This window comes from Chenopodium quinoa, unplaced genomic scaffold (genome assembly GCF_001683475.1).
Source record: "Chenopodium quinoa cultivar QQ74 unplaced genomic scaffold, ASM168347v1, whole genome shotgun sequence".
NCBI classification, from domain to species: domain Eukaryota; kingdom Viridiplantae; phylum Streptophyta; class Magnoliopsida; order Caryophyllales; family Amaranthaceae; genus Chenopodium; species Chenopodium quinoa.
The window spans coordinates 395,104-410,247 of record NW_018742669.1 but is presented as its reverse complement, the minus strand read 5'-3'; the positions used below and the strand labels follow the sequence as shown (position 1 = coordinate 410,247).

The 15,144-nt window shown below is 31.7% G+C and overlaps 2 protein-coding genes across 3 annotated transcripts; one reads left to right on the top strand and one right to left on the bottom strand.

Moving 5' to 3' along the window:
- Positions 1–1,596: 1,596 nt before the first annotated feature.
- On the bottom strand, positions 1,597–6,012 carry LOC110722330 (thymidylate kinase-like). Of its 2 annotated transcripts, none has more exons than XM_021901608.1 (4): positions 4,168–6,012; positions 3,103–3,162; positions 2,542–2,646; positions 1,597–2,018 (listed from the first exon to the last, which is right to left on the bottom strand). In XM_021901608.1, exons 1-4 carry the CDS (start codon positions 4,177–4,179, stop codon positions 1,902–1,904), a joined length of 294 nt encoding a protein of 97 aa, XP_021757300.1. In that variant the 5' UTR covers positions 4,180–6,012; the 3' UTR covers positions 1,597–1,901. The 2 variants fall into 2 exon arrangements, with proteins under 2 accessions (XP_021757300.1, XP_021757299.1); XM_021901607.1 differs by having other exon boundaries at positions 3,103–4,497; positions 4,610–6,012.
- A 7,185-nt stretch (positions 6,013–13,197) lies between these two features.
- On the top strand, positions 13,198–14,198 carry LOC110722329. Its single transcript, XM_021901606.1, has one exon. It carries the CDS (start codon positions 13,479–13,481, stop codon positions 13,779–13,781), a length of 303 nt encoding a protein of 100 aa, XP_021757298.1. The 5' UTR covers positions 13,198–13,478; the 3' UTR covers positions 13,782–14,198.
- The last annotated feature ends 946 nt before the right edge of the window (positions 14,199–15,144 follow it).

Sequence of the window (15,144 nt, the reverse complement as noted above, 5' to 3'; positions counted from 1 at the left end):
ACCACCTAAAAGTTCTCCTAAGAGATACGGAGTACTTAACTAGTAGAGAATCTAGTGAATTAGTGCCACATACATGAGACATGGTAATACTACCGGAGTTAACGGTCAAAACAGTATAATACCTCGACTTAATAACGACAGAATTGATATTTTATTATTTTTTTAATTTATTTACTACTTGTACATTTTAATTATTTATTTATTTAATGGTGATAGAAGAAACGTAGAAGATGGTGAGTTGATTAGTGAAGATCTAAGTCAACTTACATCCCACATAATGATATAATTACCAATAGAAAAGAATATTATTAAGAACATCCACTTGATCTAAGTAGTGTCATAACCCAAACGTTTGTTTGATTTGTTGTTTCTGACAATTAATTAATTAATTACTTTCTCTATATATTTAGCGTTTGTCCCATTTGAAATTCAAGGAGAAAAAAACCTTTCAATATTATGATTTTGTGGTAAATAGATCATGCATGTTGATTCCTCTTGATATAAAATAATTTCAAAATAGCATTTTGATAATCTTTTATAATATGTATTTTATACATAGTATTATCATACTTAAATATGAATAGGAGTATAAACGGGATATTTGCGGATATGATTATTATGTAAAATTCCCCATGCTTCAAGGAGTTTACAATTTTACATAAGAGGCAGCAAAGTCTTGACAACCGCCCGTTGCCCCAATTTGTGTTTCCTGAGTGCTCAACTGCTGATAATTGATTCATGCACATAATGTATTTTGCTTTAACTTACGAAGTATTAAAATATCTTATCGGAAAACATTAACCATTATTAGAATTACTTTGAACTTATTTTGGGTTTTTTCAAAGGTATCTTAAATAGGGCATATACTAAACTTATAACGGTTTTGTAATAAACCTAGCAAAACTGACTCATACCTATTACCCGGCTCAAAATCCTTCGACCTAATCTGAACTGACCTAATAATCAATGTTTCTAATATTTGCTGTATACTGGCAAAAGAATCGAAGATGACCCATAGCAACTCGACCAGGTCCAAATGAGTTTACATGGAAATAACCCGTTTGAGGTGATTTAATCCCAATGACCCAATTGCCGCCTAAACAACTTGATCTAAATGTGGGTAAACCGCTAAACATCTTTGGAGCAAGTCCACCTCAATGTTTGTATCCAAGGGGGAAGCCATACCTAGAAAAAGGCTTGCCACATTTGAGCTCTTTCTCTGTCCCCTTCATCAACATCCAGAAAGTTGTCCTAAAATAATCTGTAAGTTGAGTAAAAATTTGAATGAATTTATGATTCTTGTATACAGTGTAAAACACGGTATTAGAATCCGCCCTCAAACATCCGCACTTGGTCTGATCATTTACTCATAAATTTGGATGAATTGTATACAAAATATGGAGTGCAAGTGCAACAGTGTTATAATCCGCCCTCGAACATCAGCACTTGGGCAATCTACTTAACAATTTAACATAAACTTCTCAAAGAGCTCTAAGAGAAGGCAAAAACATGCCTCAACTTGGAGTTTAGAATATGGTGGTATAACTAAAACTATTCTAAAGAGATACGGAGTAAATCATAATATTCCCTCCGCCCTTTAAAGATTGTCTCATTTGACTTTTTAAAATCTCCAAAGATACTCTTAAACTACAAATACACCTAATACATGTAAAAATATATAAATTTGATATTCTAAAAATAGATATTGAAATGAATTTAACACAATCCCAAACTGTAATTTTCTTATACATTAGTGAAAAATTGTGGTCAAAGTTTTTAAAATTTGACCCCTAAAAACTTACAATGACCATTCTTTACGGGGTTGAGGGAGTAAATTAATCGACTCCCAACACGCAAGCAGAAAGCATAGGACCTGGACAAAATCCAGCAAGCAATCAGGGCTAATGTAACCAAAGGTGAGAGAGAGCCTTTCCATTTTGGCATTCTGCGACACACTCAAGCACATATTCTCTGAGCATCTTCTGGACTTCTTCCATTGGCAAGCAGGCATCAACAACCTATTACCATTTGCAATGTTTAAAAATCTTGATGACATTTACTCTGTATATAGAGTTTGATGTAAAGGGCAGAGCTAGAATGGCAAAGCAACCAAACTCGTAGAAACTACAGAGTACTCCATAGTTGAAAGACATGTCAAGATTAGATATATAAATAAAAAGATTCAAGTTCAGAAAATAATGATATACATGTATAATATTTGACTTGATATTATTTTTACTAATACATAAAAATAAATACTCCATGTAACGGAGTATTATGTTATTTATTGTTGGATTAGCTACAATATATTAGTCAACTTTTTATAGATTTTATTATTATGCAATTAGAAATCAGAGAGATACCTTCATATTATGTGATTGAAGATAATTTTACGGAGCACTACTGTCAAAAATACTTACCACGGCAAAATGACAAACGTAATATGTTGCATGCCAAAAAGTGTTTAAGAAAAAACAAAATATATCAAGTGACAAATATCAAAGTGAGAAAATCATACGAAATATATGAAAGAACAAATACCTTCCATGAAGCATCATAAAGAGTCTTATATTTTTCTCTGACCTTCCCCTGGAAGTCAAGACGCTCATATCGCTCATCACCATAGCCACCTCTTTCAGCAGCTTTCTGCAAATTCAAAATAGATTTCACTATATTAGGATATACTTTGTCACTTTGACCTGACATTAAAAGATTTGGTGGAATGGAACTGGTAGTATTTACAGATAGAACAAAGAAAAAGGCCTTAATATTTGTTCAGGTACTATATTGGTTGTGACTTGTATCACCTTCTTGTGATTGAGAAGTGTGATAAGACGGGGAGTAATATACTTGTAGCTGTATCTGGCATAAGTCCGGGGAAGCTATATGAAAGAACTAAGATGTTATTTGACAGCCCTGTGTCTCAATGCTCACCAAACAAATGGTGCATGCCGTAAATCAATATGGAAAGGGATACATGTCTAACATCCATTTCATAATTTCTTCACAGATCTAAAGACAAAAATCCTGTCAGGCCTAGCTAACTAACCATGTTGTTGCAAATAAGTTCCAAATTCAAAAGCTTGCTTTCTGAATATATACCTCTGGTGATATATCAAGGTATAAGACCATGTCAGGAGCCAGCAATCCCATCTCTGGTGCCTGTGAAAAGAGCAAAACAATCACATTGCATGTAAATTTAGACATACTTGAATGGTTTGGCTAATTGGTAAGAGTTGGAAGACTTGGAATAATTGAAGCATGTAGTCAACACTCATAACTCTCAATTTAGGATAGGTTTTCGATTGCAAAACAAGCCAACACTCCGTGAACAAGATGCATGCAGCAATGAAATTCAATCAACGTTGTGGAATCCTGTCCCTATAGTCTTATGAATCCAATCACAAAGCAATTCTTCGTACCAATTTTGATAGCAACATCCAAAAAGCCTCAATACAAGGAATAGGAAACTTTCTTCAATATGTTGTTCCAATTTCAGTAAATGGGATTGATTCGTTCTTTCATAATACTATTACACCTCATACATGCAGAACAAACATCATCTACAAACAAAAGTAAGCATGTACTAGTATAAGCTAAAGTCCCCATAATTCAATAATAAAGTTTCCTATATTCCAAGGGAATACCTGAACATTAGTATGTACTAAGAGAACTGCCAATTGAATCATAAAATATCTGCCAGTGATAAATAGCTTAGAGACATTAGTCCATACAAAATGTTCATAGTAACATTAATCTATACAAAATAGCATAGTAACATTAACAATTCCAATTCAAAATTTGTGAGGATAGTCTTTGAGGTCGACACAAGGCATGCCGCCTTTAGGACTTAGCCTAATAAATGTAAATTCAAAGAAACTATATCTAGTAGAATTGTATAGTTCACATTATTTCCACAATCCCAAAAGAATATTATCAAAACCATTTATGCATATAATAGCAAAGTTATTGCAAAGAGAAGTAAACAAAATAATAATATGAACAATAATAGCCTAATCAGAACATGCCTAACCCAAATCAGCATGGAAAGAAATCAAATTATGCTAGACATACACATCAAACAATTGGAAAGCTACACCCAACAAATAATTCCAAAGTAAATTATAAATCAAAATTAGAAAAGAAAAAAAAAAAAAAAGGAACAACCTTTTCTCCCATCGATTAGCACTAAATAAGAGATGAATGGTATGATCATCCAAATTAGATTGATTGGAAAGATAAGCCGAAATCATCTCCCCAAAGGCGGTGTTTCGATCAGGATACCGTCATAACTCAACAGGATACCCAAGAAATTTCAAGTGAGAAAGAAGCTCACTACACTGAGAGCTCTTTCCACTTCGATCTAACCCTTCTAATACCACCAATGCACCTCCTGATAGGGTCTCTACTTTCTTGGAAGTACCATTCTCCATTTTCGTAGCTATAATCGAACAATTCCGGTGGAATTTGACATTGTTATGACGAATTGAAGGTCGCCTTGCAAAATTAAAATTAGGGTTAGGGTTTAAGTAAATCCCAATTCAGGAAGAAATTGATAGATTGTTTTGGGGAGGAGATAGAAAATTAAGATGAAGAAAAGAAGACTGACAGTAAGAGAGGCTTCAAATACGGAAAATCTCGCAGCATCTGCTATCATTCAGAGACAAATTTGAAATTCTGAGGAAAAAAAATGGAAGAACAAAAAAAAATTCCAATTTATATAAATTTGGGCGGGAAAATTTAAATTCAATCGCAGAAGAAAAATCAAAATAAAAACGCAACAATCTCGAATTAATTAGTATAATCATTGAAGAACAGAGGATGAGAGAGAAAATCAAACGTGGCAGGTTGCGAAGCGCGTTGCCGGAGAACAATGTTGAAGATTAGGGTTTCCGACGAAAGGTGCCGGAGAATCGTCTATCGCCACCTTTTCTCTCTTCTGATTTCTCTCTCCTCGAGTAGCGTGGAAGCTTGGAGGATGAAATTGTCGGGGATCGGTGAAGTATGTGGCGCGAAATAGTATTTTCAATCTAACCGCCAAGGTCAATTTTTTTAAAGAAAGGGGATTTTTTTTTATTTTTTTTTTTTCACCTAGTTAACCTATCGAGGCTCAATTACGGGTGGATAAGTTTCAATATCCTTCAAATTGTTGTCGTGAGGGGTCGAACACGCAATCTTCTCTATTAAGTGCAACTTTAATTACCATTACACTCACAACCAATTGATAAGATGAACCATATTAAACTAACACCTCTAATAGATTAAATCAGCCCAATTTCGCAGGTCAACACTTGAAAGTAGAATGGGAGGTAAGAGAATCCTCCTACTCCCAAGCAAATGTAGTTGGTAGAGGTGTATGGCTCAAACTCATAATCTCAAAGTCACAATAAAGGTGAATTTTTCCACCAACTCCGCCAAGCAAATGCTTGGTTAACTGCCAAGGTATTAATCAAAGGTCTCAATCCTAAATGCATGAGGCGACTAATAACCAAGTTTACTCCCAACTTATTTCTTTTAATATTAAAAAGAAAATCGATGAGGTTTAAGTCTAGTGGCATAGATTTAGGGTTTACTTGCAATAAATTATAAATCTTAATCCCCTCCCTTTATAATACCCATGTGACTCATTTAGAAAAAAAAAATTAAAAAATACTTGTATATATATATATTGAAATTAAATACTCCAACTTAATATTCAATAGTATCACTCACTATATTAACCACATAAAAAATCTCCAACTCCATTAAACACTATACTTAATTATAAGATCACACATGGTGACACACACGAACAAATTAAAGAGGACCCACCAATTTCCCGAAGTCCAAACATGAAGGCAACCGGCACGTGTGAGCCAAGAACAAGGAAAGCGACTAGTAATATATCGACGCGGATGCTCAGAGGATGAAAACCCAATTTCAGGCCCACTAAAGTTAACAGGCCCACAACTATCTATGTTTTGAGGACTCCAGTTTTCTGGTCCAGCTCTCAGATTTACCATTATTTCTCTTTCCTCCTCACTCCACCTCCTCCTAACGTTAGCATCTTACCATTCATGTTTTTGATAAAGATAGCCTTCATATCTTATTTTTATGTAACTTTCATTTATTTGATTATGACATTGTTTAGTACCATTTTGTGTTATTTATATGATGATAGTATCAAGTATTGAAGTTGCTTATATAGTTCTGAAGCTAAAGGGAATATATCTCAACTGTATGTGTGACACGAGTCGTAGACAATACTGCTTCATAATAATTTTTTGTGAGATATGTTAAGTCAGCCTCAATTTGAGATGTATTAAAGCCCCTGTTCTTTTTTGCTCTGCTCTGCTGACACCTACTGTGTTTTGTTCTACTGACACCTGCTCTGCTCAGAAGCTCAAAAAAACAGGGTTTAAGCCAGTCTGAATTTCATTTATGAAATTTCCGAACATGTATTATACATATCATAAGTTTATATTTTAATGAGATAAAAGGATCAATAATGTTGAATTGTTGATTGGTATAGTGGTAGGAATCCTGCTCTTGGTGAGGAATACCATACCCATTAAAACAAGCCTTATTTTTGTTAATAGTAGTCTTACAGGTTAAAAAAAATTAAAATGTCAGTACATAAAAGCTTTATTTTATGTGAATATATACTAGTGGTCTATAAGACCAAATAATGTGACTAGAATTTTGTTTCACATTAGATCCAAATTTATACCATCCAAATAAATTAACTGGTCAAATAAATTGTTCACATGTCAAACTTTGATAAATAAATTAATTAATAAATTAGCCCACAATTTGAAGTACATTATATAACATACCAAATATATTTGTTTAATTATATGTACATGGAAATCTATCTTAGACACGTATGGTATTGTATTTTGACACGCTTTTCCTACAATATTTAATCAACATTTGTAGATTATATTCCGATTCTTTCATATTGCTTACTACAAGTATGGACATTACACTAGCTTGGATGACGGATTGTAATTTATTTTTCTCTATCTAATAATTAAAGGTGACTCTTATCATTCATAAAATGAGTATTGATTTTTGGTTGACATTATTTACTAATACCTGGATTGTAGATTGATTTTAGTTAGGTAGTGTATTAAATGAATGTTTTTTTAGCACTCTTTACAACAAAAATAATAATGGTTATATTGATCACAAGGTAAATTAAGCATATACTCCCTCTTTCTTTATTTTTTTGCCCCATTGTAAATAATTGTGTCAAACTTTTAAAACTTTGACCATAAATATCTATTAATCTATAAGTGAAAATATAGTCAAGTAGGGTCTTCTTGGATTCGTCACATTGCATATTTTATTAATATTAAATTTTTTATAATTTTTACGCTTATAAAAATGGAGTTATGTACGTTATAAGATGCGTCTTGGAGACCATGAAAAGTCAAATGGAGCAAAAGAATAGGAATATTCATAAAAAAAATAAAAATATCAAGCATGATAAATTTGGGATGTAATTCGATATGGTAATACAAGTATGAGCTAGGGTAAGCCTATGCATTCATGCATTCATGCATGCTGCTTGTGACTCAGACAGCTTAACGCAATCACAAAGGCTCCACTTTTAATTGAAAAAACAAGGAGATTTGATTTTTAAAAAGATATTATCCTCAAAATTTCATTGTAAAATATTCCAACATAAAATTTTAACGTAAGATATTTTTGTGGATTAAATCAGAGAAAAAAAAAAGAAAAAGAAAAAGTGTGCGTATCATCCAAGTCATGACTCATGAGAGCTCAGTTTGGAAAAAGCGAGCCTTAGTAAGGGTACTATCACATCGCACAAGATCATTTGATTCATTTCATCACTGTTGCACCATTTTTTTGGGAAGTAAAAAACTACCTGTATAAATTTTGCCGACGTAGTAATTAAGAAATTAAAATTGATTACAAAAATTAATAACCATTCGATATAAAGTTAAATATTCATTACAATCATATTTCTAGTATTTAATTGATTTGTGATTACATATATCATTTTTTATTAAATATACCGAGTAAAAACTTAGCTAATGTGCTCCATACATTCCTGATTGACTAACCTTGAGTAGAGCTATAATTGGAATTGCGAACAAAAGTTTGGTTCAAGAGTAGAGGTGGGACTACAAATACTAGCAATGACAATGATCCAGTGCAACTATATAATATTGGGCCTTTAATTTATTTATCTATTTTATATAAAATTGAAGATTAAATCATTACCAATTATTTTCTCTATATATACCGTGAAAAAATATCTCGTATAATGAAATATCAATTTTGAGACCTTTTCATCCGAGAACTCTATGCGGTTGCTCACCTTACAGAAGCTCAAATTCACATACATATTCAAGAGCTTGGACAATGGACATCCGCGTACAATGATGGAAGATGTCATCAATATTCAATATTGAGATATTAAACAAATACTAAGGGAGGAAACAAAATAAAATCTCCTAATAAAAGTACTACTTTAAAATCTTTCTTGTAAACTGTGAAACCTATAAATCATGGTTACTTGATTGTATGATCCCTATGATATAACTATATGATATTTTGATGATAATAACATATCATATCATCACGTTACATACATTATTATTATTAGCATCAGAAAAAAAACAAAACAAAAAAAGAAACGGAATTACCAATCCAATAGTGTAGCGTATGATTTTTGATATACTTATATGATCCTTCATTATTCATTCAACTTTATATTTTTATGGCCAATGAGAAAGATTATTGTAGGAGACTTCCTCAATTTAAACCCAACAGATTTGCAACAGATATCAAATTTGCTAACTGAAAATGTCTAGTCTACCTTTACTACTATTATTATGGATGAAATGATGTAAAAAGCGTGTGATAGACATGTCATGTTTGTTATGGTTTGTCATTTCATTTTTCCAAGACAAATGCATTTATTTTTTGTAGCTACCATTTTCATCACCTCTTCTCAAGGCCTCATCTATCTTTAATCTTTGGGTAACAAGTAAAAATGTGATGTTAAATACTTGTTTGATTGGTGTAAAAAAATTACTTAGTTCGCTTATGTTCATAAATTATTAGTGTTGTGTAAAAGAAAAAATCAACAATAAAGTCGAAAATTTGTTTATGTTTTGGAGTGAGGACGAGGATAAGGTGGAAGCCCTAAAGTGATGAGAGCTACGATTGTTTAATTAATTAGTTCTAATCATTGTAAAGTGGAGAAAATTTAATAATTTAAACAAGAATTTTGTTTGATCCTAAAAGTCGTTAAGTATGACACATTCTTAAGTTAACACTTCATCATCAAATGTAAAGGAGCACAAATGCACAAGTAATATACGAAGCATATCAAATATTTAAGTCGTTTTATATAATTTCTTTAATTCTTGAGCATAACTGATCAGTAATAACAATTGCATTAAGAAGATAATGGATAGGGTGGTGCATATAATTTATAGACTATAATAGAATATCTTGACTTAATGAAAGCAACTCGTGGGCCAACTCGTGGATTTTTAATGTCTAAAGCACTAATTACATAAGATCTGATATTATTGACCAATATTATTATTTTAAACATTTATAATTATGTGTAGTTTTTGTCAAAAACATTTGATTTGATTGATAATCATATTCGTTTGAAACTCAATGAAACACATGCGTATGATCCACATTTGCATTTTCGATTCACTGAAAACTTCACAGATTTTAGTTCTACTTTTCCTCTATTTTTTAAATATATAATATTTTTGGGTAATATTCTTGTTTTAAAAGTTTGTTAGTGGATTTTATGTTGATAAATGGTCTAAGAAATCATGAAAGGTGACCACTATTTTAAATGCACTAACCATCGAGAGACGAGAGCCATACCACTTTCAATCTTCAGTGATGGGGTGATTGAATCTCATGAGATTTGCTCAAATTATCCTTTTTTATTCACCAAACGGGTCTTATGGAGACCACCACGCATGTATGTTCGATGATGTTTTGAAGGCAAAAATAGGTCAAGTATTCAAGTGATAAAACCTCTAAATAACATTATTTTTTGTTCTTCTATTATACTTCGTATTTAAGTTGATTTATTGCGGACGTAAGCTCATTAAACGGTGTTGCTAATTAAACATAATGAATGTGATCAAAATACGAATTACTAGTTAAAAAAAAAAAGTCAACTAAAGTGTGTCCTATTATTAAAAGTAAACAATGAAGTAAGCATTCTTAAGTTTATGTTAATTATTTAAACCCCATAACATAAAAGACAAGCTCCATATTTAACCAATTTTTTACCCTTTATTTTTTGGCGTGAAGGAGTGCTCGAATTTTCAATCATACCATACAAAACAATAATTCACCTACAACACAGTATTTTTAAAAATAAACTAAAATGACAAAAAATAATGAGAATTATAATTAGGATTGACATGAAGATTTGATTGGAAAAAGAAAAAAAAAAAAACGTTAGAAAGAATCACGTTATTCTCCATATTGATCTCCATATTGTGATACTGCATTAGATCATGTGATGCAAAACAGGGAAATACAAATAGCCTTTATGAATGAAGTCCCTCTTTTTTCATTACCATTTACATACACATACACTTATATTAATTTGCTGCTTCTGTTTCAGTTTTCCAGTCTGCCATCTGCATACCTCTCCCCCACTTCAGGGACTGCATTCTTTCATTTTACAGCTATTATATTTATATATACGAGTACTCCCTCTACCCACCACCAAATACGAGTTTCGTCCGTTTTTGAATAATTGTCACAATTTTAATAGTCTCGCTTATTATTAATATTTAACTTTAATTTTTACCAATATCTATATCTATACTTAATATTTAAAAACATAAACCATCATGTCCATTTTGTCACATGTAAATTTTATTCTTCACCAATGCCACATGTCATTTTATTTAACCTTTTCTTTTTAAATCCCCTTTCTCATATTAAAATAAATAAATAAATAAATAAATACCTAGCTTTAATTCAATACATGTATGAATGTTGTTTGGTTCACTTTCCCCCAACTTAACATCTTCTACAATTACATTTAATTTTCACCCCTTTTTCTCCTTTAAAAACTATTCATTTTCCAATAAAACCATATTATTAAAAAAAAAATGTATATATTGTATACCTATAAACAACCCGTGCATTGTGCGGGCCAGAAGGCTAGTTGACTATAAATACATCAATCACCAATAACATTCAAAATTTCTCATAAAATTATTCTCTTCATATACTTTCGTATATGAAGTATTTAAGAATTTAACTAAACAAGAGTACTTCACATAATGTGCCATGTCAAACTCCTTAATGTTTTACGACTTTGGTAACATTGATAATATGATAATCTTCTTTAAAAATTGCCACATCTATCCTTTTATTAGACTGTGTCATTCATTACTTCCTATAATTTCTCCTACTTTATCAGCAAATTAGAAAACATCAAAACAAGCTAATCTAACTAACTATGTACTTGGTAAAAAAAACTCTTTCCTACTCCCTATAATTTCTCCTACTTTATCCGCAAATAAGAGAACAAGTCTAACTACTTGCTTAACAAAACTCAAGGACAAATCTCTCAACTCAATTAATAGCACTCTTAATTAATAACGTGAAATTTCCTATTTACTATAATTTCTCCTATTTTATCCGCAAATTAGAGAACGAGTCTAATTACCTGCTTAACAAAACAAAACTCAAGAGCAAATCTCAACTCAATTAATAACACTAATAATAACATGAAAATTTCTACCGAGTACTTTCTATAATTTCTCCTACTTTATCCGCAAATTAAAGAACAAGTCTAACTATGAGTGCATGTTTAACAAAACTCAAAAAATATTTATCTTGTTTAAAATTCTTAATATCGTGAAAAAGATAAAAATAGGGGACTATCAATCTTAAAATTATCTTTAACCAAGTAAATACGAAAATTAAGGCAGTAAATCCAAACCACCTAAGAATTTTCATCATAAAATGCGGAACTCCTCCTATTTTCTCCATTCCTCTCCTATTTTCAATGTATCACCTCACTTCCATCCAAACATGGCGTGTGCCTTGGGAATTCACTATACCATTACAATATTAATTTTCAAATAATAATCTCAACAAAAAACAAAATTAACAATTTGGGCGTTGCTACACTTGCTACGCTAGGTTACCAAAATTGTAACAGTAACAAAAAAAAATTAATCTTATATGCTTCGCACTTTTTATAACTTTGATAATTAAGTGTATTTTAATATGAATTTAACACAATTTTCCATGACTATGTTCGTATCAAATATTGGTATAAATCATCAAATATAACAAGCAAACAAATTATACTTTATATAAAACTCAAAGCGTTATACTTTCTCCGTTCTTTTAATGTTGCACTACAGAGATTGGGCTCACTTTTTTTGGTAGTGGGAAAAAGAAAGAAAGAGAGGGGTAAAATGCAAAATCATCCATGTGATGTAAAATTAAATTAGAGGTCGTTTGGTGGATCATTTGGAATGGGTTGGAATGGAGTTAAAATCCATTTCATCTATTTTTTTTTGTTTGGTTGAGGTTTTTAGTAATAGAATGTCATACCCAAGGGGTTCTAACTCCCCCTCCCCCCTTACCTATGGAATCCCATACCCTCCCCTCCCCCTAAGATTCACAATCCATTATAGTAATAAAAAATACAATCATTCCAACATTAAACCAAACAACTTTAGGCTAGTATGAGTTTTAGAATTCATATATAATGAACCAAACACCCCCTTAAAGAATCAGGCCTTAAAAATAAGGGTTTATTGGGTATTTAAGTATGATAATAATAATTAGATAAATTTATCAAAATTTTCCACCACTATGTTTCTTACTCCGCATTAAATACTCATATAGATCATTAAATAATTAGTGTTTAAATAAATACGAATAGTTTTGAATAATACAGAGTATACATTATACGACAAACATTTAAAAAGCTATAAAGTTAGCTTAAAATGATCGAAAGTTACCATGTAAATGAATGAAAGTTATCTATATACTACATAAATAAAATATATTTATGTTTTATTGATAAAAATTACCTAAAAAAAGTCTAAAAATTATCCTAAATTTAAAAAAAGTTATCTCAATATAAAATAATAATTACTATACATCGAATGTATACAAAAGCTTTTGACATAATACAAACTACTCCATATAAAAGTTAAATTATTAAGAATATATTTTGTAGAAAATGAAAGTGGGCTTATCGAAGCAAAACGGAGGCCCAGGTGATACCCACTGCCACACTCATCTGTCACCCCTTCTCTCTCCCAACCTGTAAATAAATAGCAGACCCCATCTTCTTCTCCAAATCCTCTCTCTCTCTCATCATAATCATCTTCTTCAATCTCTCTTTCTCTCTCCTCGTTTTTCACTCTGCAATCAAAATCCCAAATCTTCAAATTAATCAAACCCCCATTAAAAGCCTTCAATTTCTCCTGGCAATAACGATGGCATTAGAAACTGCGTTTTCTTCGACATCAACAACATCGACATCATCATCAACAACAACACCGGCGTTATATTTCGACGAAAAATGGAAGTTATCGAAGAAAGACGGCAGTAGAAGAAGCGTCGGAAGTTCCAAATCTTCTTCAAATTCATCGTCGTTTCTTTCAGGCAATTCGTCGAACAGAAGGTGTGCGTTCTCGAGAAAATGTGCGAGTCTTGTTAAAGAACAGAGAGCAAGGTTCTATATCATGCGGAGGTGTGTTGTTATGCTCCTTTGTTGGAGAGATTATGCCGATTCTTGATTAAGGAGAAAGATTAGAGAATTTTTGCATAAAAAAATAAATCTTTTTTTAGAAAGAGAATCCTAAACGAAAGAATTTTTCTTTTTTTCATCTTTTTCCTCTTTTTAAAATTAGGTTCTTTTTTCTTTCTCTTTCTTTCTTCGAGATAGATTTTGAGATGATAAAAAATACCCAATTCAAAGATTTTGATTTTGCACTTTAATCACACTTTTGTTGGCGTCCGAGGAAGAAGAGGAATTATTAGGGTTCTAAGATCATATACTGTACAGATCTAATTTTTTTTTTTAATTTTGTTTTCCATAAATTAGGACTTTTATTGGGTTCATAGCAAGTTGTAATTCCCCCCAAAAAAGGAAAAACAAATCCCAGAAAATTAAAAATTGAAGGAAAAAACCTTCTATAATCTCTTCTAAGCAATTTGTGTTCTTCTGCAACTCTGTTTCTTGATTAATCTTGCTCTGTTTATAATTCTGTTTCTGGGTTTTGCAATTTGCATATTTGAATTAATGTGTATTCATTTGTTGATTACAAATTGTTTAGCTTTTTTGAAGCCGCAAATGTGGTTGATGATCAAGTACAACGGACTATACAGTTAATTAAGTAGTTTCATTAATGGTTGATTAATTGATTTTAAGTGTAATTAGGGTGAAATTAGTGAAACGTAATGACTTGGTGAGATAATGATTAAGAGATTTGCGGTTGAGCATATGGATGAACGTGGGAGTGAGAGAGAAAGTTATAGGGATGCCTAAAAGGGTGGCAGAGATGCCCTTAATTTTGTTGCTAAAAGTTACTATTCCAACTCCCTAGGAGCATTATTTTTGTTAATCAAGGAAACTTTGTTTTTAATTATGGTGGTATGTGCATTTTTTTTAGGAAATTGGATCTTCACCCTGGTTGACTCGGGTTGCCCGGCTAGGATTTAGGTTGGGTGATCATCGTAGATTCGTAGAGGTGTTTATCGGGCGGTCAAATCGGGTTTGAATTGATTCATGCTTGTTCGGCTTGATTCTGGGTTAGGAATCGGTTCTAGGCTTCTAGCCATTTTTGTTGAGATGCATTGATGATCATGTCAAATTAGGTTGGGTCAAGTCAAGTGATTTAGGGTGGTGTTTGGGTTTTAGCACAAGTATTCTGTACCTCGGGTCAAGTAATTGGTTATGGGTCAATTTAGATTACTTGATTTGTTCGGGATTAATAGTTATGGATACTATATTAAGATAATAAGATGTTTGAGATCAAAATATCTAGCATTTTCAAGATAAGAAATAAGTTGTGTTTAGGATTAAAGTAGTTAAGGTTTGATTCATATTAATGATTGAAAGGTAAGGGCGAGTCTTATGATTAAAAAAAACAAGAGATA

What these genes read in the sequence shown, in the direction of transcription:
- LOC110722329 (XM_021901606.1), top strand. Translation starts at nt 13,479, where the DNA reads ATGGCATTAGAAACTGCGTTTTCTTCGACATCAACAACATCGACATCA.
- LOC110722330 (XM_021901607.1), bottom strand. Translation starts at nt 3,207, where the DNA reads ATGTCTAAATTTACATGCAATGTGATTGTTTTGCTCTTTTCACAGGCA. An exon ending in ACCTTGATATATCACCAGAG is followed by an intron (nt 2,647 to 3,102) that starts GTATATATTCAG and finishes TTGAATTTGCAG; the next exon opens with AAAGCTGCTGAAAGAGGTGG. An exon ending in TTTATGATGCTTCATGGAAG is followed by an intron (nt 2,019 to 2,541) that starts GTATTTGTTCTT and finishes AAATGGTAATAG; the next exon opens with GTTGTTGATGCCTGCTTGCC.